This window comes from Taurulus bubalis, assembly GCF_910589615.1.
Source record: "Taurulus bubalis genome assembly, chromosome: 7".
NCBI lineage: Eukaryota > Metazoa > Chordata > Actinopteri > Perciformes > Cottidae > Taurulus > Taurulus bubalis.
In genome coordinates, this window is record NC_136595.1 from 12,234,888 (window position 1) to 12,258,920 (window position 24,033).

The 24,033-nt window shown below is 39.8% G+C and overlaps 2 protein-coding genes across 10 annotated transcripts in view; one reads left to right on the top strand and one right to left on the bottom strand.

The window, feature by feature from the left end:
* dock7 (dedicator of cytokinesis 7) overlaps positions 1–24,033 on the bottom strand; it is a gene marked incomplete at its 5' end in the record, with an annotated part of 46,303 nt that overhangs the window by 14,180 nt on the left and 8,090 nt on the right. For 4 of the 9 annotated variants that reach the window (XM_079221402.1, XM_079221399.1, XM_079221395.1 and 1 more), the window contains 20 exons: positions 167–336; positions 789–928; positions 1,367–1,534; positions 1,941–2,054; positions 2,387–2,527; positions 2,637–2,732; positions 4,725–4,814; positions 6,449–6,541; positions 7,398–7,567; positions 8,242–8,406; positions 9,076–9,307; positions 10,005–10,091; positions 10,549–10,650; positions 10,850–10,988; positions 12,431–12,501; positions 12,783–12,900; positions 22,536–22,698; positions 22,883–22,976; positions 23,143–23,285; positions 23,737–23,899. In XM_079221402.1, the coding sequence (XP_079077528.1) occupies positions 167–336; positions 789–928; positions 1,367–1,534; positions 1,941–2,054; positions 2,387–2,527; positions 2,637–2,732; positions 4,725–4,814; positions 6,449–6,541; positions 7,398–7,567; positions 8,242–8,406; positions 9,076–9,307; positions 10,005–10,091; positions 10,549–10,650; positions 10,850–10,988; positions 12,431–12,501; positions 12,783–12,900; positions 22,536–22,698; positions 22,883–22,976; positions 23,143–23,285; positions 23,737–23,899 (2,659 nt within the window). Of the gene's footprint in view, positions 1–166; positions 337–788; positions 929–1,354; positions 1,535–1,940; positions 2,055–2,386; positions 2,528–2,636; positions 2,733–4,724; positions 4,815–6,448; positions 6,542–7,397; positions 7,628–7,991; positions 8,013–8,241; positions 8,407–9,075; positions 9,308–10,004; positions 10,092–10,548; positions 10,651–10,849; positions 10,989–12,430; positions 12,502–12,782; positions 12,901–22,535; positions 22,699–22,882; positions 22,977–23,142; positions 23,286–23,736; positions 23,900–24,033 lie in introns of all 9 variants that reach the window. The other 5 variants (XM_079221396.1, XM_079221397.1, XM_079221401.1 and 2 more) reach the window with 4 other exon arrangements.
* Positions 16,678–20,414, top strand: angptl3 (angiopoietin-like 3; the record flags this gene model as incomplete). The annotated part of the gene is made up of 7 exons (XM_079221404.1): positions 16,678–17,205; positions 17,822–17,932; positions 18,088–18,199; positions 18,333–18,446; positions 19,020–19,115; positions 19,859–20,131; positions 20,230–20,414. 7 exons carry the CDS (start codon positions 16,678–16,680, stop codon positions 20,412–20,414), a joined length of 1,419 nt encoding a protein of 472 aa, XP_079077530.1.

The window sequence follows — 24,033 nt, forward strand, 5'->3', positions numbered from 1 at the left end:
TCACAACTGTTCTGGGATCTGATAGGAGTGCTGCTCCCAAGTCGGTAGGAAGCAAACAGTTGGATATAACATCAGACATTTGTGAGTGAAACAAGATAAATATACCAAACAAAATACTGAACAACAAACATTTACTGTACATTTAAAAGTAGCTCCTAATCTTTACCTGTAAAGTCATGGAGCTGTGTTAGTGTTTCCATGACGATGCCAATGAGAGGCAGGTAAAGCATGGCGACTCGGGCCTTGACCTCAGGATCGGCGTAGCGGGGGTCAGAGTCATGGCTGGACAGCAGGTTGTGAACGACACTCACCACTTTCTTATGGAGGCTGAACATTCTACAGTGAAACAGAATAAAGACTTTTGTATTTTATTTTTCTTCTAAAGAACAAGGAGAAAAGAACAAGGATATATGGTATTTTCCAAAAATGTGAAAAGCACAATGAGTGAGAAAACAAGAGAACCTAGCCACATTACACTTGACCTTAACTCACTCACTTGAATGCATGTCAGCGTGCAAACAGGCTTATCTCTCACCAACAGATACAGAGGCTATAACCTGAAAATATCACTTTCCTTTCTCTTCAATATTCAACAGTTAAATGGGAAGATACACACACGCACACGCACACACACACACACACACACACACACACACACACACACACACACACAATATCACCAATTAATACATCTAACATGTGCTGAGCCTTCAACTCGCTCAGACTTTAACTCTTTCTTGATAAAACGATGTTCAGAGGTGTAGAAAGTGCATCCAAAGCAAACCAACCCTTCATTGTCTGGGTCCAGTATCACAGACAGTTCAGACAGCACCAGGCCGGCCAGATAATGTTGCTCTCTGAAGGGGACAGACAGCTCAAACATGTTGGCTATCTTTTGGTCCTGGGCATGTGTGGAGAACCCAGAGCTCTGTGGGAGAACACAGAACATCCAAACTGGACCATTAACATTTTACCTGAATACTTTTTAATGAAGGAAACATGTCTTCTGTGACTGTTAGGAGTATCTTTGTGTTAAGGAGTGGTGAACATATATGATCTGACTAGACAATCAAATATTTTTCAATTGGACAGGCTTAGAATTGTTAAAGTTCCCAGTATCCAGTATGTAAACCACTGCTATGATTCCTATTTTGTTTAACATGGTTTCCCCCCCCATAAAAAGTAATGAAAAACTCTGAAAAGGGGCTAGAAGCACATCTAAATTGTTAAGTTTGCAGCTATTATAACAGTACCCATGGCACTCACAGGAAATATCTCTACAATTTGTTTTGTAGGACTGTATCACTGGATTCATGTCTATTGGCGTGCAGGTATTATCATTTCCATACAGCACTTTATGTCTGACCTGTGAAGTTGCTGAAGACACCGAGGGGGAAGGCGAGGCCGGCGGGGTCAGCAGACTGCAGGGCAGGTTGAGGGTGACGTAGTGTTCGTGGCTGCAAACAATTCTCAAAAAATCAAGCCTCAAAGACTCCAGGGTTGGGTTCTGCAGAGCGTAAATCTTTGTGGACACCTGGAGAGAGGAAACGTCATTAATATTATCTTTAGAGAATACTTTATTTATATACATACATACATACATACAAATAATTGGGGTGTGTCAAAAGAACTGAAATCTTGAAATATCATCTCAAATTAGATCTTAATATATTCGTGCTGTGAGGAAACTGGAAATGCTTAATATATACATCTGAAACTGAATAAGACAAAAGGTATGCTTCACAGTACCAGAATATGAATTAACAGGACCATATCTGGCACTAGACTCCAATAAATAATCTGATTGTTATTTAGCCATCCAGGTATGCTTTTCCCTTCACTCGTAATAATCTGTATTATGTATTATTTTCGTTTATTAAAAAAAACATAGTAATACAAGAACAGTATGTGATAATTGTTAATCTAAATAAAGCATTTACCTGTTTCCAGTATGCCCTGATTAGGGTGAAGACAAAGCCTCGGTCCATGACTGACAGCAAGTCGTTGAGAAAGAAGGCCAGACTAGTGTTTAGTCTCTCCACCAGCTCCAGGTCCTGATTGGATGAGAGACACGTCTTAAAAGGTTTCCAGAGTTGCCGGTTTAAACATGATGTATGCTTTGCTACTGTTTTAAAGTGATCGAAACAAACACACAAAAAAGATGATATGGGACATCCCTTGTGGCGGCAAATTTATTATTACACATTATGACAGCCAGAAGCATACATAACGTGTAAACATAGTGGTCAAATACAGTAGAATCTGTCTCAACATTTTTTTTTAAAGGTATTCATTTGTAAAAATGTATCTATTCCCATAGTCTCTAAACCCCCATGATATTCCAACTGCGTGCTAATTGGGAACAGTTCACCTGGCGGTTACTCACCTTCTGGAAGCGAGAGACAATGTCGCCAGCGATGGTGCTGACCAGGGCGGTAATGTCATCCATGAAGCGTTCTGGGAAGCGGTTCTTCCTGGGTGACTCTAAGCGGTCGGTGAAGTACAGGTGGTGGATAACGCTTTTAACCTGTGGTAAAGGTCAATCATTTTTGTCATGTGAAAAGTACTGCACTGTGCACTATACATCCATCCATCCGAGTCCAAGCTGTTTTGGGTATAAAATTGTGGTTTCCTACCATGAGTTCAAAGAAAAACCAGGCCTGCTGTAGAGCTCCCTCCCTGACGCTCCCACTGCTCACCACCCACTGGAGGGCCAGTTCTTCATGGAAGAGCTGAGGAGAACAGGAAAGTAGAACACAGAGACAAAGAAATGGAGTTGGAGAGAAAGAGAGGGAGAGGCAACAAAGCCAGACAAAGAGAATGTGAGACACTAGAAGTATCCCTGTCCAACAATACAGTCCAGTAAAGCTCCTGCAAACGCAACACTGAAAATTAACTTGATTAAAAAGAGAAAAAAACGTCATATATATATTACAGTAAGGGTTACCAACTCAAAGCATATAATTTCATTAAAAGTAAAACAAAAAAATTATATCATTTAAAGTAATTTTCATATAATTTTCATGTGCAACAACTTTCATTTTTGTGAAATGATGAAAGATGCACTCTTTTTGACCATGCAAATTAAAGTATGTAATGCAATTTACGGATAATCTAAATATAAAGTAAGGAATCTCTGTCTGCCTGTCTGTCGGTATGTTCTTTGTACATCTCGAGAACTGCTCATCTGATCTACTTCACACTTGACAGGTGTCTCAAGGGAGTGCTTTTGTCACAATGTGGTGCAATTTACATGTAAAACTATGAACTACTAATATTAAAACTATGAATACCACACAGAAAGTCCTGCCTTGAAAGTATTACTTCAAGTGAAGAGCGAAAGAGAGGCATTATTAGCACAATGTACTTAAATGACCATAACTCTGTTAAAGGTGTAGCTTTCCATTCAAACATGATGTTGGAAAATGTGAATTATTATATTTTGTGGGTCAAATCTGCACAAAATATAATAATTCTGCAACACAACCATTCAAATTTCTCTGGTAGGTCAATATATTATATTATATTATTATTATTATTATATTATATATATTATATTTTTCTCTAAAGTAGAAGAACACAGTAAGTAGTATTTAGTTTAGTTGCATATTTGTCAAGTGCTTTGGGGGCCATTTGTAAGTTATTTTAGGTTACAATGAGTTGGAATAGTAACTTAACTCAATATGTTTCATATCTAAACATCATAATAAAATGTAGCTGGCCCCCTGGTTGCGTACTTTGTTGTTTCTGCTGAACCACAGTGTATTTTACCAGTGTTTCTGACCGTGAGTATCCACGACTTGGATCTGTGACCGGTGTCTGGCAGATGAATTACTGAGGACCGAAGAAAGCCCAGTGTTAAGTGTGAAGTTGTTTATATGAGCAATCCTTGAGAAAAAAGATAGAACTCTAGAATAGATGATTTTTTTTGCATGGGAGAAGAATTTAATCTTCTTCATTTCTTTTACAAAATATGTATCAGTAACTTGCATTATTTAGGTGTGTGCTTTTATGCAAAACCAACATCTAACACCATCTGGCTAACACACCAAGTCTTGTGCAGTCTGGCAAGTCTTCCTTAACCATGTTGACATAGCATAAAGATCAGGAAGGAACAGGTGCTGATTCATTTACACATTTTGAATCTTATGAACATTATCTTTATTTGTATCCTTATCCTTACTAGCCGCTAGGCTTTATGTGTGTATTTACTAGAAACATTATCTCTATGTTAAAGTAGTCCGTTTTGCTCAGCATAAAAAACCTGAAATAATTTTTTCAGTGATACTACTTCTGTAATATCAGAAACCTTTGCAGCAGATTGTATCTGCTTTGATAGCTTCCTAACAAACAACATTTTTGTATTTCTGGCACACTATGTAGGGTCATTGTTAACTGATTGGAAGGCAAACTGTGTTGCCCTTTCTTCTATGAAAACATAACCCATATATGCACCCAATGACCCAGTGAATTGTGCACTATGAAAGGAGACTTCCCAGACTAAGTTAGCCAGACCACAACCAACATTCATGTCACATGAAAAACCCATTGATACATTAAGAAGAAGAGGCAGATCAGCAACATTCAGCATTCAACAAACTCCACAACGACCACCAAATACGACATCAACCAATCCAGAGGCACACATCCACAGACAAGACGGGTGAGGAGGCGAATACAGAGGTGGGCGGGGTTGGCTCCTCCCCCAGTGCAAGTGGCTATACCTTTTTTGTGGGCAACCGTCCTGTTAAAGTTTGCAAGAAACTGGCGCTCTCAGTGTGCGAAGACATGCGATTGCCACTGCGCTCCATGGCCTATGGGTGGGATGAATGGAACGGTGACAACAAGGTTAGTGGAGGAGCAACAGGAGCGTGGGGTCGCACCACTCGACACACAGGGAAAATGTGTCAGCTGGGCCACACGCATCCACGCACACTACACACTCTTGTGATCTCTTGCACACTCTTGTCACACATGAAGACAAACACAATGAGACACAGGACAGGGTCACAACACTTAAAAGAGTTGTACCCGTAATATAAAACAGTCAGATACATTGTTTGTGTGCCTGAATGGAGAGATGCAAAATGGCTGCATAGAGGGCCGCAAGATCAAGTGAAGACGGCTGTAACGTCAAGGAAAAGAAAACCGTGTTGGTTTTCTTTTCCTTGATCTTACAGCCGTTGCTTAATGATGTGCCATTCTGCATCCGTCCAGGTGAATACAATACTTCAAAGAATGAAAATGGCATAAGGGTTAACAATCCTACAGTATGAAAGGTATTTTCTTTAGTAGGTAGACTAACACAATGTTCCATCACAGGTTATATGCTGATAATGTACGTGCTCTGTCAATGTTGGCACTATTCATTTAATGTTGCAATCTAGCTGTGATTTTATTGTATCACTAATGTGCAGAGTTAATTCAATCTTAGTTTCTTGATAGTCGTTACAGTGGACATGTCAATTAGTGATAAACAATTGATTATGTTATGACAACAAAATGACATCACATGACGAAAGTGAAGCTGACACACGACCGCACTCATGTAGACAGACACACACAGACAGACACACTCAGATACACCATGCTCCAGCGACAAAAGGAATGCTTTGAAGGGCAAGTAGAAAGTCATGCAGTGGTATTTACTAGTGACAGTGAGAGTGGAGATTATGAGGTTAAAGCAGAGGGAGTGAATAACTGTGTTAGAAGCAAAAAGGAGAAGAATAAATAGCAGAGGAAATATAATTAATAAAATAAATGTTTTAAAGTACTCTGCGGATGAATATGATTTTTAAGAGTACTCTTTTTCTCTACAACTCTAATCCGCTGAGAAATATACACACATGAAAAGAACATAGTGTGTCTTGAATTAGCGTTTAGCAATAATGGACTACTATGTCCAAGAAACTACTGCTAATCTAAATCCAAATAATGCAGTGCCAATATACCATAGATCTGTCTATCATGCAAGTACTGAGAAAAAGGGAGGTGTTAGATATGATAAGTGAAGAGGGATGACACCGGAAACTCTAGCATGAGAGATAGAGGGTCATGGAGGCGGCTGTGAGGGTTGTGATTTTAAGTTTACTAGAATACTGCAATACTCTGAAGTTTTGGTCTGTTATGTCTTAGTAGTACACTAGTCACTTTGTTTATGGTTTAGGAATATTTTTTTGCGAGAAAGTTAGCAAAAAATAGTTGGCATTCATAGTGCGTGACTTAAAACCTACGGAAGTAGCTTCACGATAGGTTGAGTCTACAAATGAAAGATGTGATCATGACGACACAAAAATAATATAGATTGCACAACTCTCATCTCAGTAACTCTGACAAAGTACAAAAATAAACCAAAACTCTGAATATCACAGTATTCCTTCAAGGTGAATAAGGCGAGTTGTTTTTTTGTAGTGAGGCAAAGTGGAGGACGGGTCATTCATAAAACCACCTGCATGGTTTCTGGAGCAGACCCAGGGCTGGATCCCCAGGGGTCACTCTTACAGCCCATGGTGTGCACCCACGAGTTGGAGCGGTCTAAGCCCTAGGCGTGCCAAGGTCAAAGGACACAAGGCAGGCGGGAAGCAAGGGAATAAGCAAGCAGCACGGGGGAAGGAGGAGGGAAGGAATAACGACATGTTAAAAGAGGTTCAGAAGTCAGAACTGCTGGTAGATGCCAAGGGCCCAAGACCGGTTAGCTGTCAGTAAATTTTAAATCCAAATCATCCCCACAGATGAGCGAAGCACATATGTTCTCTCTCTCCCTTTCTTTTTTTGTGTAAGAAATAACTTCCCCTCCCTCAGAGACAAGAAAAGAAAGGTTTAGTTAAGTATTAGCAGCAAAGGGAACATTCATCAAACAAGGGGCTGCATTCACACACTGCTCTAGTACTTTTGGGTACATTTAACGAGGGCAATCACAAATTAAAACAAGACAAAATAAAACAGTCAAGACAGTTGACACAATGTGCTATTGTATCTTCCTAACAGCATCTGCTTTGTGTAAACTAAACGTCTTTTACGACTTTCACAACCTGCCTACACTGAGCCCTGTGTGTGCATACGTGTGTGTTGTGTCAGATGGCTGTTACAGCGGTTAGCGAGATAAGATGTCCAATCTTATGTTTACCCATTGGTTATACAGTTTACTTGTGATAAAATATCGTCCTGACTCAGTATGTGCACATGGTAGGCCTCTGCCATGATGTGGTCTAAGAGTAGAGGTCAGTACAATCACTTAACATGCGCGTGTCTAAAATACATGACACTACTATTTAACCCAGTTATCTGACATCAACATGCAGTGTGGTTGAGCCAAATATTGCAATCGGGTTGAGTTCCAAAAAAACATTCAGAACTTATGCGTATGCATAACTAAAGACATTTTTTGGTGACCTTACCTTGCTGCCAATGATGGAGCGAACCTCGTCATCAGGAGAGGTGGGTGTACCAGAGATGTCAGGGTTGCTGTTGCTAAGGCTACGAGAGCGGTTAAGATTGAGGCTGGCTGGTCGAACAGCTGAGCGAGCCATCGTAGCGTAGTGAACTGAACCTCCTAACCCTCCCGGGCCTACACCAACACACAGAGGAAGGAAAATTAAACAATTGGGATGTGATGGGAGTGGGGGAACTACTTCTACCAAATCATTGTGGTTCCACTGACATGATGATTGCATGTTAACTCTGCTGTCAATGCACACATTTGAATTTGTACCAACCCTGGCTCTTATCCAAAGCATAGCACAACCCTGCATCTGGCATGTGGTGAACACACGAGTCATAAGCGTATTCATTCTCAAATGATAATAGTTCCATGAAGCAACCAAAGAGTCTTGGCAGTGGGTGGGTAGTTAGTTATTACAGGACTGATTGCAGGAAATAATCTATACAGCTCAAATGCTCTACCAAAATGGAACATTACTTACATAATTTTAAATTTAGAGGGAAGAATAATTGCACACTGATTAAGATGTACAGTGTTGGGCTATATCTACCTGTTACAGATGAGTTGGGTTCTGTGTTGGGCAGGCAGAAGACAAAATTGATGTGAAGGAAAAAAACAAAAAGATGAAAAGAAATAGAGGAAGAAAAATTATGGTAGTAATTAAGGTAGGTTTGATAATAAGAAACCCAGTGAAGGTGAATTGGGGGTTGAAAGAAGTTAACTTAAAAAAGGAGAAATAGAGAAAGAGGTATAGAATAAAGAAAAATGTGAGTTGATTAACTTTATTGACAGTAAAATACCTGGAGAGGGCGAATTGGGGTCAGTGCTGGGCAAGCGGAAGACATAGTGGATGTAAGAGGACAGCAGGCCGTTACGGCCATGCATGTCCTGGCTGGTGTCCAAGTACTTATGAAGCCGGTTCACTATGGATGCCAGGACCTCAAAGGATGCCTGGCCCAGATTCACTGAACACACAGAAGCAAAGTGACACATGTACAAAAATGCAGATATGGACAAATACACGGCTACGGACATAGTTTCAGTATGTGTGTGTGTGTACACAGCATAACCCACAGAACATGTATTTGCATGAAAATTGTCAAATACATATAACATATACACAATAAATATAAAATAATCAAATACTCCTGGAATGGTAATGATCTAGATGGCTGTCTCTGAGTCCTTATATATATATATAGATCAGAAAAATGCTTAAACATGACCTTTGCATGTATTCAGTGTCTGTCTGAAACATAATACTCTTTTATACAAAACTTTAAGTTTATCATAAGAAGTATGTGCTGGGAATACAGTGGAAACTGTAAAAGTGAATATATGAGCTGAACTGTGATTTTGGAACATTTCTATTAGTTTTCCTTTATACCTAGTCCCTATTAATTCAATTAAATACAACGTATTCACAGTAATTAAATACATTCTATTTCAACCATCAAAAGCAGTCATATGTATACTGTATGTCACACAGAATACACATCTATAAAACATACACCTATTAAACTCATCAGCATTACCAATTCCGGCTACTTTGCATATTTAATATCAGCCCTAAGCTATTCTAAAATCACAGTGCGATCAATGGCTTTTTAATGAAATGAAAAGCAATAATTTACCTATCTGCCCAGCAATTACTGGCGGCCGCACTACAAGCAACACCAACTTGTCGAGAAGAAGGTGAAGGAATCGAACCACCGGTTCCAGCTGGGAAGAGTTGAGTGCTGCAATGCTGGACTTGAGCTCGGCCTCCAGGTTGTTCTCCATGATGCGGATGTCTCCGATCCTGACTGGGAACATGTGCTCGTCCAGGGCGTGTACCAAGGCAAAGAATTTATCCAGGTACTGGTCCTGGAAAGGGAGACGGGAAAATTGGTTGGCAAAAAAAATGCAAGACAACGCTGGAAAAGGAATATAAAAAGAAAGCGAGATTGCAAGAGAATAGAGGAGAAGAGAAGACACAGAGAGAGAGATGGATGAGAGAAAAGAAGGCACAAATAAAAATGGGGGAAGGAAGTTGAGAAACAAAAGTAAGCTCGGTTCGACTCATCTGTGAGTTGGCTCACCAAGTGGAAACCACAAACCTGGCATCACTACAAGAACACAGTAGAATCCAGCAAGTCTAATCTGTGCCAGGAGCTTTGATTTATGAGCACATTAGTCTGAGTTAGGCTCCTAGGGACCACAGTCAATCCCCCCACACCCCAGCCGACACAGAGATGGAGTAGGCCTCAGTAAATTACTGCCGAGGCGAGCTTCAACCCGCTAATGAACTGGTGCTGTGGAGGAATTACTGTGTAAATGTGAAAACACTGTGTTTGTTTCTCTTCTCTGACATTCTAAATGATAACCCGTGAGATGCTTATGAAACTAACTCAACGGCAACTGATATTACAATAAAATTGCTCTTCATGTCTTTAAAGCAGCTTTTTTTCCTCTGTTCATAGTCATGATATCAACAGGGAAGCTGGGAAGAGTAAAGAGGATGAGACGTGTTGAAGGTTAAGCCTCAAATACCCCCAAACAATTTTGTATACAGCAATGTTACCTGTGTGTGGATGGTTGAAACAGTCACAACTTCCACATTAAAAACTCCTCGATGGTTGTCCACCCACTTCATCCCAGGGAGAGGAACCTGAGGAACAAGAATATCCGAGTAAATCCGTGCTGCATTAGCAAAATTAACATTTTACAAGCAGTAAAAATGTATGATAGGTCACTGTGCCTAGAAGGCTGAGATTTTCCTGAAATCAAAAGAGGTGTAATTAAGCCAAAGCCTTTCCATCTTACCCACAAGTTAAACAAAGAGGTCATTAAGTGTTGATAATGTTATGTCATATTACAAAGAGACCTCCGAGGCATCCTGACATCATGCTGCAGTCATATGACTCTTAACCTCGGCTGTCTGCAGCACACCAGTTTGTTACCATGCATTAGAACATTACGGAGCATCCTGGAGAGCAAAAACTGCAAACTTGGAAAACAATATTATGACTGCCCCTTTCATTTACATTTTTATTATTTTTTTAGACCTTTATACATTTCTTAATACTGTAAACACACTTGCACTCTTTAAAAAAACAGCATCTTACATCTGGTGAGAGAACAGAGTAGGATTGTGGTGGTTTTTCCAGAGACACAGGCAGACAGAAATGACCTGTCCGCAGACGTCCATTCTGCAGCATGGGGATCCACTACGGAGAGGGGAAGAAAACATAAATACAAAGGGAACGCAGAGGACAAAAAACACAAAAGATTATATTATTTATTAATTAGTATAGATATACTAAATTAACTGGTTAGACAAGTAGAGCATGTGTGCTTGTGAATCCCGTCTTTTTTTCTTTGGCTTTTGACTGAGAGTTGCTCTGCTTCACTCTGACTGCTACCTACCGTGTATCCCACAGGGGTCTCCAGCGGTGTGTTCTGCTTCTGCTGGCAGCTGACATGGTAAAAAGTGAAGAGGATGTGGTGGTGGTCCGACAGGGAGGCAGGCAGCTTGATCTTGATCTCATCATGGAAATCAGGGGACCTGTTGACAGCAGTTAGCAACAACAATATAAAACTAGTCAACAACAATGTTACAAGCTGCTTTATAAATCAATAAGTTGATCTATTAGGAAAGGCCGCCACTCATAATAGATGTATTTCCGAACTACAGACAGGCTGTCATCTCATTGACATTCCACTTAAACCGTAGGTCGTTCTGCTAATGAGTACCAGTTAAATTGTTCCCCCGTAAAAACTAAATGTTTTCGCATCAAGGAAAGAGGGTGCAACTGCTTTTCCCTACCGATTGCCTGCTCTGTGGTCAATGCCTCCTCGCTACTGGTGTGCACTGAGCAGAACATGTTTTTGCGGGGGAACAAGCCAGTCAGCAATATCTATCGGGTTCTACCATTGCTTTACAGAGGACCGATAGACTTGCAATTAGTACATTTTCATCAACGCATGTACAAATATGCAAATTAATTGAAAGCTTATATTAAAGCTCTATATGTTTGGCTGAGCCCACTTATAACTTGGGAATCTGTGTCTCAAGACAAGGTCAAGAGATATACAAAAGAAAGAAATTACATAAGACATCATAACTGAATTATTTTTAGACCCCCAGGAGGAAACAACAGTGCCAAGGAACAAACAACCCCCAACTACAGCGGGCCAATCAAAAAGCCCACTAGCATTGCCTTAAGAAGATTATCAAAACTGCTTAAAAAACGTCACAGAGAAGATAATGGCTTGTTGGCTAAGCACATTGCATCAAAGCCAAAAGTAGATAAGAGCACAAAAGGTGGAAGCTTTCCAAATTGCAAAACATTTCTTATAATGGAGAGTCGATTTCTTTCTTCGTCGTTCAATTTCCTTCATGTGTTCCTTTAGGTGTATTGTGCCACTTCTGAGTGAAAACTAGACTGTAATTGACCATTACCAAGAAGCACTTCTAATGGCTGGATTAAGTCTTGATGCATGGTGGTCCTGGTCACAGTGGTACATTATTCACAGATTGATTAATTTTAGCCTTGAAGGTGTGACCCCTGGGTGCTAAATGACAAACCGCTGGATGTCGTAAAAACACCTGATAGTGGTGATAAAATATTAGAGACCCTTCAGCTCTTATGTAGAGACGGAAGAAATGTGTAGCAAGGACACCACTTTACAATATCCAGAAGGTTCTTTAATGAACACCATCAAAGGTTGGCGGGGTGATAGGAGGTGTAAGATGTTATGGCGATGTTAAATTAAAGAAGGATATTCATGAATTTAATTTTAAAAACCAATCATGTGACAATCATGGGGACTATGTGAATACAAGGCTAATCATGTCCGATTTTCATACCTCACTATTGCCAAGAGAGATCATCACATAATGATTGTTGTTGCTTTAGAGCTTTAGTTTAAAATGTTTCATCACCATCCCAATCATAGGTTCCCTGCAGCAATCTATAGAGACTATTATGAGGACAAGGAGCTTACCTGTTATGGTACACCACAGCAGTGTAAGCTTCTTTAGCAAAATCTGCACAGCTGGACTTCCCAAATATCACCTGAGGGATAAAAAAAAAAGTAGACAATCAGATGTCTATGAAGCCATGTTACAATGAATCATACCCATTTGTCAACATGTGTTTAGCAAGGGCATATTTGCTAGCATGCACAGTTGTGCCGTTACATTGCACAGCTTTGCCATACAACCTCACACCTTCCTATGAAATGGCAAAAGCCCTTAGTTATCTACATAAAAACACATAGTACTAAGATGACCGACTAGACTAACATAAGTTAAAAAACAACAGTCGATTTCTTTTAACTTCTCATCATGGCGTACCGGCATGGCATTGTTTGGATCCTCTCCATTCATAAATTGCACTTTGACTGTGATGTTGCGGGCGGAGCCTTGGCGGTTGGCAAAGTTAAGACTCTGAGGGTTTATATACAGGAGATTCCTAAAAGACAGACACGAACACAGACACAGAGAAAACAAGGCACATCATAAATGATCTCATTTAATTAACTGCACCAAGGGGAACCTGTATGGTTAATATACACAGACAGGGTATCCAAAGTATGACAGCTATTTGATAGTATGAAGTAAATTATAAGTTTGTAAAATATACGATAGAAAGTAGCAATAACTTGATGGCACTAGAGGTTGAGCAATGGTCATCAAGAGATTAACCATCATATAAATCATTTAAATGTCATTGTACACTTGGTTTATGCTGCCTCACAACTTAAACAGCTAAACATATATAAACTTGTTGAAATAAATTGTTAAATATTTTTAATACAATATTTTTATTTTATCATCCTGATCATTATTGTTGTGATCGTTGACAGCAAAAGTTATGGAACTGTACTGTCAAAAACACTGATGGGAAGTGGGAGGAGGCTGCATAATAGGAAGTGCAAAGTCACCCGGGATCAGCTGACAAACCGCAATGGCGTAGTTGAGTCTGTGGGGGGCGGCCCCACAGAGACCACAGCTGGAACCACAACTGACAAGGAAGCGTGGGAATCTCTTTGGTCTGATTATTAGAATCATCCGCTTCCTCTGTTGCTCTCTATCTCTATGTCCTAACAATAACAATGGCCGCTTTAAAGTGGGTTGTTGAATTTGAACTAAAATTGACCCCAAGATGACTTCACTGTGGAAAATCTGAAATCCCCAATCAGCTCATCTGATAAGATTCATCTTTGGTTAATCAGTAAACATGAATACTGTGAAAGCAAACTCCCCGGCTCTCCCAATAGACTCCCAATTGTACAATGACGGCTACCCACCTTTCCCATTCAGAGGCTACACAAAAGAGACAAAGTCACGGTTTGCTGGACAACAATATATTCAAAATAGGGTATACCCTAAACAATATAATAAAAATAGTCACTACAAAGCAGATAAATATAGAAAGTATTTCACAATAAAACTTAACATGGTCCACCTTGCAAGGATGTATTCTTCACACATATTGTAATCATCAGGAATTGTATGGACAGCTCATTTTGACATTGCTCAATTGGATGCATGTGCAAATCAAATCCATAATGGATGGGGCTGTTTGCTGTAGTCCAGTCATAAATACCACTCGATAGTAACCTAGCAACACTGGATTGTATGCCACCAGCAATTTATTTTTTATTTTATAGGAAACCCTGTCTACACTTCACACTGATTCTGCACACACACCCTTCTAAATTAATATGGAGACAAGTGTCTTAAAAGCACAATAATCTGTGACACCCATCTTAAACCAAGCCTTCATTTCTATCTCAACTACACATCTGTAAAGCTTAGTGACTGCGTCACAGAGACTAAATCTTTCTACAGACGGACAGACAGACAGACATTTTAACACCTGGCAAAGTACTCAAAAGCGTCTCTGTGGTAGTTCCCACTACAGTAGGTGTCTCCTGGACCACATTTTGCCACGATGATACACACAGAGACTCGTACCAGCCACACACCATCACAGCTGGTAATAAACAGACAGTTGATGACAGACTGACTCAGCCAATTAGGTGCTACAATAGTGAGTGAATGTGACATTTTAACCTTGTGGTGAACAAAGGATGGGGTGGTGGAAGGTATCCACACTATCCAACCATGGAACAAAGAACCTACTCACAGCATGTTAGGAGCAGTTCTCTCACAGAGGTCAAAATAAGAGGGGATCAATGCCTGGAATTACAATTGCTAGCAAAAGTACAAATAGAATATCTCAGAGATAACTGATATTAAAAATTATACGAATCAGTATAGCTACAGAGAGAACAGTAACACTATTGGATCAAATAAGAAGACAAAAAGTTAGCAGACACAAAACATAGTAACATAAACAAAACAGTGGACAGATATCCTGTCACTTAAACAGACTGCTGAGGTGGTTTAATGCCGATTTATCAGGTTGAAAATTCCAAAGCAAATTTTAGGTTGTACAGAACATGCCAGCTCCACAGAGAGGCCCCAGCAGGCCTAGTCAGGTCCAAACCCTCAACCTCCTTGCTAACCACTGTGCTGGCATGACGGATACTGAATATCAGTACCAGCTTTATGCTGATCAAGCAAATTCCTGGCACATTCACTCATTCAATTTTTTTCTTTTCTATAGAACCCTTTCTTTATGGTAGATCCATATGAAAATAAGTAGCAGTCCCTCATCACAGAGAACTGAGTTTATCTATCTTTAAAACCGCAAATTACTAGAGAAAGCTCATTAAGATGACCGTAAGATGAACAGGCGGAGTGCCAACATGTTTGCATTTTAAACCAAAGCCAAATATGCCTGCATTTTCTGCTATTTGTGACAAAGTATTATTTTTATAATAATGTAATAATCGTTTCCTTTTGAATTCAAAGTGACTGATCAGCTGCCAACAATACCTTTTTTAATCTATACATGCCTTTATGAATACAAAACAAAATGCAATGACTGCATGACATGGCAGTTATTCTGTCTAGAAGGCCTTTTTCTTAAGACGTATCAGAACCATGGGAACCACAGCAATGAGTGCCAAAAGTATAAATATTTATATTCCAATTAAAGTAATTTCACTGATTACTTCCTCCTCCCTCTCTAGCTGAACCTGGGTATATTTCACCAACATTTCAGGTCTGCGTCAAACAACTTACTAAGAATTTCCCATTAAGATTGTTTTTAATGACAGAAGGGAAATATCCTTACAAAGCTGCAAGGTAATCAGTTAACTATATATTCCACATCTCATTTCTGGTGGTATAAAAAAAAAAGAATATCACACAAGGCATGCTTAAACTTGGGAAAAAATGATAGGGTTGAGCAATAAAACCAAGATGATGAGTACACACTGTCCAACATCATTCATGCCCAGTAGCTCAACCCTGGCACAGATGACTCTCTCTCTCTCTCTGGGGAGAGGGGAGTGAGCCAGAGAGAGAGAAAGAGAGAGAGAAAGAGAGAGAGAGAGAGAGAGAGAGAGAGGGAGGAAAAAGAGAGAAAAGAGAGAGAGCGAGAGAGACGGGGAGGGATAAAAGAGAGAGAGAGAAAAATATATATATATATAGAGACAGACAGACAGACAGACAGACAGACAGACAGACAGACAGACAGACAGACAGACAGACAGACAGACAGACAGACAGACAGACAGACAGACACACACACACACACACACACACTGGTGCTGGGCTGATTCAGCACGATGCTAAATCAAACCAGGAGCATTAATTACACACAGCATTATCAATCAGAGCAAAGTGTGTGCAGGGTTATAAGGTTTGAGATTGATCGGTCTGACAATCCATCAAAAACCTGTGGTGGCCATTGTTGGCTTTCTGCTGATCAGCTAAAGCCCTGCACCACAGATGGAGCACAGGGTAGGGTGTGGTATGGAGAGGGGATTGGGGTTAAATGGGTAGTAGAGAGGGGGGGTGGGGTGTATATGTCATTTGCTCACTGCTGTGATTTGTTTGTTCAGGAGAGGGAGGGCTCGAGGGGGATTTGGGAGGAGGTGGGGTACAGAGTTAAAACATAGTAGGGTTTAATGATCAGCTAATCCCCCCTCCTCTACTGAGAGGGCAGTATATAACACAGGGCAGCCTGCTGCTCTCACTTCATTTTAACAGGAAAGAAGTCAGGGTTATAGGCAGAGAGAGAGAGAGAGAGAGAAAAGGAGTGTTGAGTAGAGCACAAAGCAAGGGAAAGCAGAAATTATCTCAAAATCCAGGGTTGGACAAGAAAGTCATGATGAAGCTGTTCTGCCTGTTGCTGCTGCTCGCTAGTTCAACTGCTGCCATCCCTCTAGAGTCCTTAGGAAGAGAAAAGTACCCCACCCTGCCCTCCCAGGCCCTTACCACAACAGCAAGCCCAACCGAGGAAAAGTCTCGCTTTGCCATGCTGGATGATGTTCGCCTACTTGCAAACGGACTACTTCAGCTGGGCCAGAGTCTACGAGAGTTTGTCCAAAAGACCAAGGGCCAAATCAACGAAATCTTTCAAAAGTTGAACATTTTTGACCGCTCTTTCACCCAGCTCTCGGTGGTCACGTCTGAGATCAAGGAGGAGGAGGAGGAGCTGAAGAAGACCACAAATTACTTGAAGGCCAACAATGAGGAGATCAAGAACTTGTCGCTGGAAATCAACACTAAGATCAACGGCATCCTTCAGGAGCGCGTACAGCTGCAGAGCAAGGTGGGAAACCTCGAGGAGCGGCTGAAGGGACTGTCGCAGAGCATTATCCCCGTTGAGCAGCTGAGTGAAATCACAACGCTCAAGGTAAGCAGCAAGTCTGCGCTGAGATCCTTATTAAAGTTTGCATCAGTCAGTGGATGCTCTGTACACAGCAATGGGAGAAAAGTGTGCAAATAAAAACTGCACCAAACCATTCTCTTAAATTCAGTATAGAAAAAAAAATAATGCATTTCAGGTACTTTACTAATTTGAACCAACCTAAATTTGCCCTATGTGGTAACATTTAATGTCATATGACAATGATCTATTCCTGTATTACAGTTGTGGTTATTGATAAACCGTTGTATTATTGTTTCCAACTTCAGCATCAGACAAAATACGGCATGTGAGAAATATGGTTAATAGTATTGTACAAATGATAACCGGCATAAGAAAAGAAAGCAAGGCAACCTATTGCAAAGTCATTTGTGTGTTCTGTGGTTTTGCGTGGCCAATAAATAGTGTCTTGGTTTCCACTTTAGCACTGATAGAATTAACAATTTTACTCATTTAAGGAAATACATGCTGAAGAAAAAACTGGTATTCAACCTGTAGCTAACAATTTGTTTGATTCATGTGGCTCAACAGATGCACACCTTCAAAACATGTTGTATGGATGAATAATGTTTTTATTAATAATGCTCTTATTGTTTTTTTCCAGGAAGTGATCGAATCTCAAGAGAAAACGATTACAGATCTGCTGAAAGCTGTGAAGGAGCAGCATGATCAGCTTAACAACCAGAAATCCAAGATTATAAACCTGGAGGAAAAGGTAGACAACTGTTCCACAGGAGTTCATTACATTTGGTCAGGCCAACCATCTGCTCCCAGTGAGAACGTGCTTTATGTGAGAATGAAAGGGAAACTGCTTTTTATAGAGCTGACAAGATAATTTAACATCACAGATTTATTTTCATTCTCTTGCAGCTAAACAATGACAGCTTTCAAGATACAGTCGATAAGCCAATGGATTCAGACCCTGCAGTGCCTGATATGTTTGAATATCTGACAGGAAACTCAACTGACCTGGATGTGAATGGTAACATTTATTCAAATGGTTAATCAGTTATCAACATTTTTGCATACATTATAAATGCTCAAAACAAAAGAAGAATGCAACGGTTTGGCAAAATTGGAATACATGCATTTTGATTTTCTTAATTGTGTTTCAGACCTCCCAAGAGACTGCAGTGAGCTGTTTATCAAGGAAGAGACAAAAAGTGGAATCTATGTTATCAAACCAAACCAATCTGAACCATTCAATGTTTACTGCGAAATGAGTTCAGGTGAGTGAGACTACAGCCATCTGAGCTCTAAGTATGAGAAACAAAATACAATTTCTGTATTCACAAGCGCTTACATGGAGAAGATGAAGTATTGGCATTTATGCTTATTTCCAATCAACAAGCGAGGAACAATAAACAAAAGCTTATCAAGCCAGATAGTCAGAGCAACAGGTTATCCAAAAGAGCAGACAATGGGGTGGAAAACAACACTGTTCGTTCCTAATGTGTGTGTGTGTGTGTGTGTGTGTGTGTGTGTGTGTGTGTGTGTGTGTGTGTGTGTGTGTGTGTGTGTGTGTGTGGTGCATGTAGTCCCACCATGCTGAATGTTCCTTATACACAGGCATGTATTTGGCTCTGTGCTGCCACCTTCATGGCATAACAACTCTGTCACAACATTCTGTTTGTACCTTTTATACAGAAAGCTGAGGCGGAATAACTAGCAACATTCCCACCTTGAGCGGGTTGTGTGAAACAGGCTTATAATAAAGGAGGCTTCCAGATACTTGTGTAAACTGTTGTGTTGCTGGTACAAAAATAACTTGACTTGAAATGTATTGCTAATCAATTCTATAGATGGGGGTTCAACTGTTATCCAACGCAGGGCAGATGATTCAGTGGATTTTGACAAGACATGGAACAAGTATGAGAAAGGCTTTGGAGATCTGGAAAGTGAGTATTTTTTTTAAATTGGCATTGAATTCAGCATATTGTAGGAGCACTACAATATCAATATGCCATTTGTCAAAACAATGCACATTAGTGTGTATATATATATATATATATATATATATATATATATATATATATATATATATATATATATATATATATATATATTCAATATTTACACTGAATACCACCTTAACGAACAGACTTTATGGTCAAAGGGGGGACATTTTGCAAGTACTTCCTGTAAGCCTGGTCATAGGAAACAGTAATTGTTACATATCCGTCCTGAACTGAAAAAGGGACTTCCTGTATTGCCTGATTACAGGTTTTGGCAGTGCTCCCTGTGACACTTACTGGCTCAGACAGCCAGACATATCGTAGGTGTAGTCATGCTACATTCCAAAGAAAAAGGCTCCTGCAGCTATGAATTTTAGTTCTACTACCTACCTAATGATTATACCTCACAGTTTGGAGCAGCAAAACACCGCACACCAAAGAAAACAAGTGTATAGACGAGCATGTCTGCTCTGATTACGGATGAGTTTATTGGAGACAAGTAGAAACAGATAAATTACTGAATAAAAACTGAAGTGTGAGAAAAAACATCAATACTAAAAACAAAATGTGTTCCCAGGAATTTCCCATTTGAGGTGAATTGAAAATATGCTAACAGACAACAATCTTTGTTTCATATAAAATAACTACATCCTAACAAGATCAAAACTGACTAATATGTTACGCAGACGACTTCTGGTTGGGCCTAAAGAAGATCCACAGCTTTACTCAGCAGGGAGTTTACATCCTGCGGATTGATTTGGAGGACTGGAAGGAGGGTCAGCACTGGGCTGAGTACCGCTTTTCATTGGAGGGTTCCTCTAAGGGCTATACCCTTCATGTCAGCCACTTCTCTGGTGACCTGCCTGATGCCATGGCCAACCGAAGCGGCATGAGATTCTCCACTAAAGACCGAAATAATGACAACCACCGGAACTCCAACTGCGCTCGCACTTACACAGGTAAAGAGCTTTACAGGATGATTCAGCGATGGTCGTTTTCTTGTTTGCACCAGGTTATGTTTATATAACGTATGTCTCTTGTCCTGGCACTTTGGCAGGTGGTTGGTGGTTCAATGCTTGCAGAGAGACCAACCTGAATGGAAAGTATTTGTGGTTGAGGGCAAAAGGACGCTCTATGAGAAGGAAGGGCATTTACTGGAAGCCTGGCACAGGGCCCTCCTATTCCCTCAAGATGACCAAAATCACCATCCGACCAGCCCCCACTGCTGAAAGCTTCAACTGAACCCCACAAGTCATTCCTTTTCTTACAACACTACTGACATTTCACAAACATTGATCAAATCTAATGCTCAGCCAAAAAAGTTATATTAAAGTGGAACGTGAAGTAACACTGAGAAATTCTTAGTTTATCTGCATCATTAAGTTGATTGCTTGCAAACAGCGTTTTGTCGGAGGCGGGTGCTGACCAACCAATAACAGGCCAAACAATTTTGAAATTGCTGAGCTGTCGCAATGATGCAACCATGCGACGCAGGTCATTAACCTATTGGGTATAATCAAGCAAGGACAGTAGAATTGGCATTATGCAACATCTGCAATCATTTGCAAAATGGCCATATTGATCAACATCAGCAACCCGATTCAGAGCTGGCTTCAAAATGCAACAGTACTGCAGTAGGAAAGAAAACTATGAAGAGAGATTCTGAAGCAATTATAAAAACGGAGACTGCTTGGCTAGAACAGAGAACCTAAATGTATTTGACAGCTTCTATGTTGACAAAGCTATTTAAAATGAATATTATCTTTGTGATGTAAAACTATTTCATGTTTCCAGGGGGCACATGAACCAACAGGTTATTACATAAGGCATGCACATTATATAAGTCATTGTTCAAGAGAAACACTGCATCTCCAACATCTCAAAAAGGTGTCCAAACTGGTGATTTTCTTTCCAATGAATGTCATTTTTGTGCAGGTAATTTACACTGATTCATCCCTAGTTTGATGGAAAACAATCCACAAAGTGGGGACAATGTCAGCAGACAAATACTGTACAACATTGGAGAAAGAAAGCTTTGGCAGCACAATGATGAAGGATGCTGCTTTGTTTGTTCTATTTTTTTTACTCTGTAAAGTATTTAAACCGCTTTATGCTATTATACGACTTCTGCTGGTATTGTTAGAAAAACATCATTTCTGTGTATTTACAAATGTATTGAGTCATATTGACTTTTGTCCATTTTTACAATATAACTAAATGTACTGTAAATGTGGCTCATACTAACACGTCACCCTAATAAGTAGCTATATGCTCTAACAAAACATATTTATGAAGTCAAAATAAAAATGTGTCTAAATGTCTCACATGGCCATGTTTTTTAAAGTGTGTTTATCTAAAACTTTGTATTGAACTCAATACAATTTCACAGGGAAAAAACAAAAGCCAAGAAATGGCCTTAATCGTATTATATGTAAGAAATGACTGCCATCACAGTCAGTAACACAGTACACTCGTTAACATTTTTAAAACAATCGCTAATAAAATATATTAATTACAAATGTGGATGTCTCCATATGCATGCTTCCACATTTCTATAATCTGCATAAACATTTTGTTTTCCAGCTCAGGACCTGTATCGTCCTGCTTACAGACAAATTCCTTAGCATTTAAATTATTTAAAAAAAAAAAACTTCATAATACAAATGCAATGATTTTGATTTCCTTTCACCTAGTTCTGCAGGCTCTCAATTAGGTCTGGCCTTAGTTAATCTACAATAGGAAGGCACCTGGTTATCTGCAGACAAACAAGGCCTATGGAAGCAAGGTCATGTCAGCAGCAACATCTGGCAGTGACAACATCACTGTAAAGTGACCTTTACAGAAATAGCACTTGTTCAGTTGGAATATGTACGCAGAACACTGGCATTTACAAAGAGGTGATCATTAGTGCAGTGTTAGGCATCACGGTGCAAAGCTTGATTTGATTTCTTCAGCTCTAAATTGTGTTTAGGCTTTGATTGGAGTTGTTGTCCTTCACAGACTAAATGATTACGACAGTGAGTTTGCAACCGGCTCATAGAGCATGTGGCATTTTGCCTATTTTCCATTTGCAAATCAATGTAACTCCTAAAGGAAAAACAACAGCTGCTAGTGGTAATATCCCTAAATAGTCTTTGGATAAGTTAATACTTTCCAAAAAAGCAACTATGGAAATTACATATAAATTCATTCAAGAGTTGCTTTATAATGAAAACAGTTCGAAACAGCTTATATTTTGTGCAACCTATTGACAGGAAAGCTTTATCTTGACAAAATTGATATACTCTCCAGACCAAATTGACTAAACTATAGGATAAGGAACAAAAGCTCAGTTTTCCACACACAAAATGTATTTTTCTGTACCTGTATTTAGTGTTTGGCACATAGACGTCCCTGGGAGGGAACTCCAGGATCTCCCTGGTGGGGCGTACCCTGCTGTCTGGGTACGGTTTGACCTGCAGAAGGTCAGGTGTCAAGCAATAGTGTGGGTTCTCTGGAGCTGGAGAAATGTCCAACTTCAACTGGGCTGTGGTGACAGAATGGAAAGGGAGTGAGTGTACAGGGAGGTAAAGAAAGAGACATGGTGATATATTTACTTGAAAGACAAGTGGTTCACTTTCCAAGTAATTCAAGGGAATCGTGACAACAAATGGAGATGAGCATCAGATTAACAACTTCCAACGAGATTGACTCAACCAACATGATTGTACCTGTGATGGGTCTAAGTCTCCTCAGCACCGAAGAAGGTCTTCTCATGTCAGCTAAGAACTTGTACAAGTCCTCGTCACTCAGTCTGTCCCCCTCCTAAAACTCACACATGCAACGTATAAATATTTTATTCAAAATAACAAAGAGAAAGGTGAAGAACGTGTATGATAAGTAAGAGGACATATCCCTCTTTATCTGTATGTGCAGCCTAATCAGTGCATTAAAAACATAATATGTCTGATATATATGTGGGTGTGGAGACCTGTTTGAAAAAGTTGGTGATGGTAAGTGTTGCAGGTCTAAATCCTGTCAGACTGCATGACTCGTCTCCACTGGTGGTCCTCTCCAGGGAACGCCTTCCCATGATGCTCGAGTTCCTTCGTTCTGACCATGAGCCTTTTCTCTCTGTACACAGGGGAAAAACAACAGCATTTTTTAAAACTTAAATTCTCCAATCTACATATTTCTGTCCCATATGTCCCACATTTCTCTGATCTGCCTAGCAACAAAACGGCAGCCACCACAATCAGCATCAAAGATACCCTGTGAGGTAAACGGTTAGACAAACACCAAAGGTCAAACTCAAAATAACACACCGAGGATCAATATGGCATGATGATTTGCTCTCTGTTTGAATTTCCCTAGTACTATTTGTTGTTGGCCCATGAGCCCTATGCGTGTATGTATTCGTTACATTTTGTTTTACAAAGTCAAGAAATGTATCTGGTATCAAATCGGTACTCTTTATCAGTCAACACCCACAGCCCATCTGTATTTCGACTGAAAATCCTGAATTGAGATACTATACCTTTACAGTTACAATCTAAAGGGTTGCTTTAAAAAGGGAATGTCAGACCTGTGAGGCTCATGTCCAGCTCCGTATCTCTCTCAAGACTGCCAGCACTGTTCACAATGTTCATCAGGTGGATGGCGGTCCAGGCGAAAGGCATGCGGTAGCGGCCAAGACGTTGGCAAAACTGCTCCGATTGCCCACGAAGCTTCTCTAACTTCTCTTTATTCTACAAGAAAAAAACATGTTTTCTTAAGTTGGTTAAATCTGCGATATATATATATATATATATATATATATATATATATATATATATATATATATATATATATATATATATATATATATATATATATTAAAGCC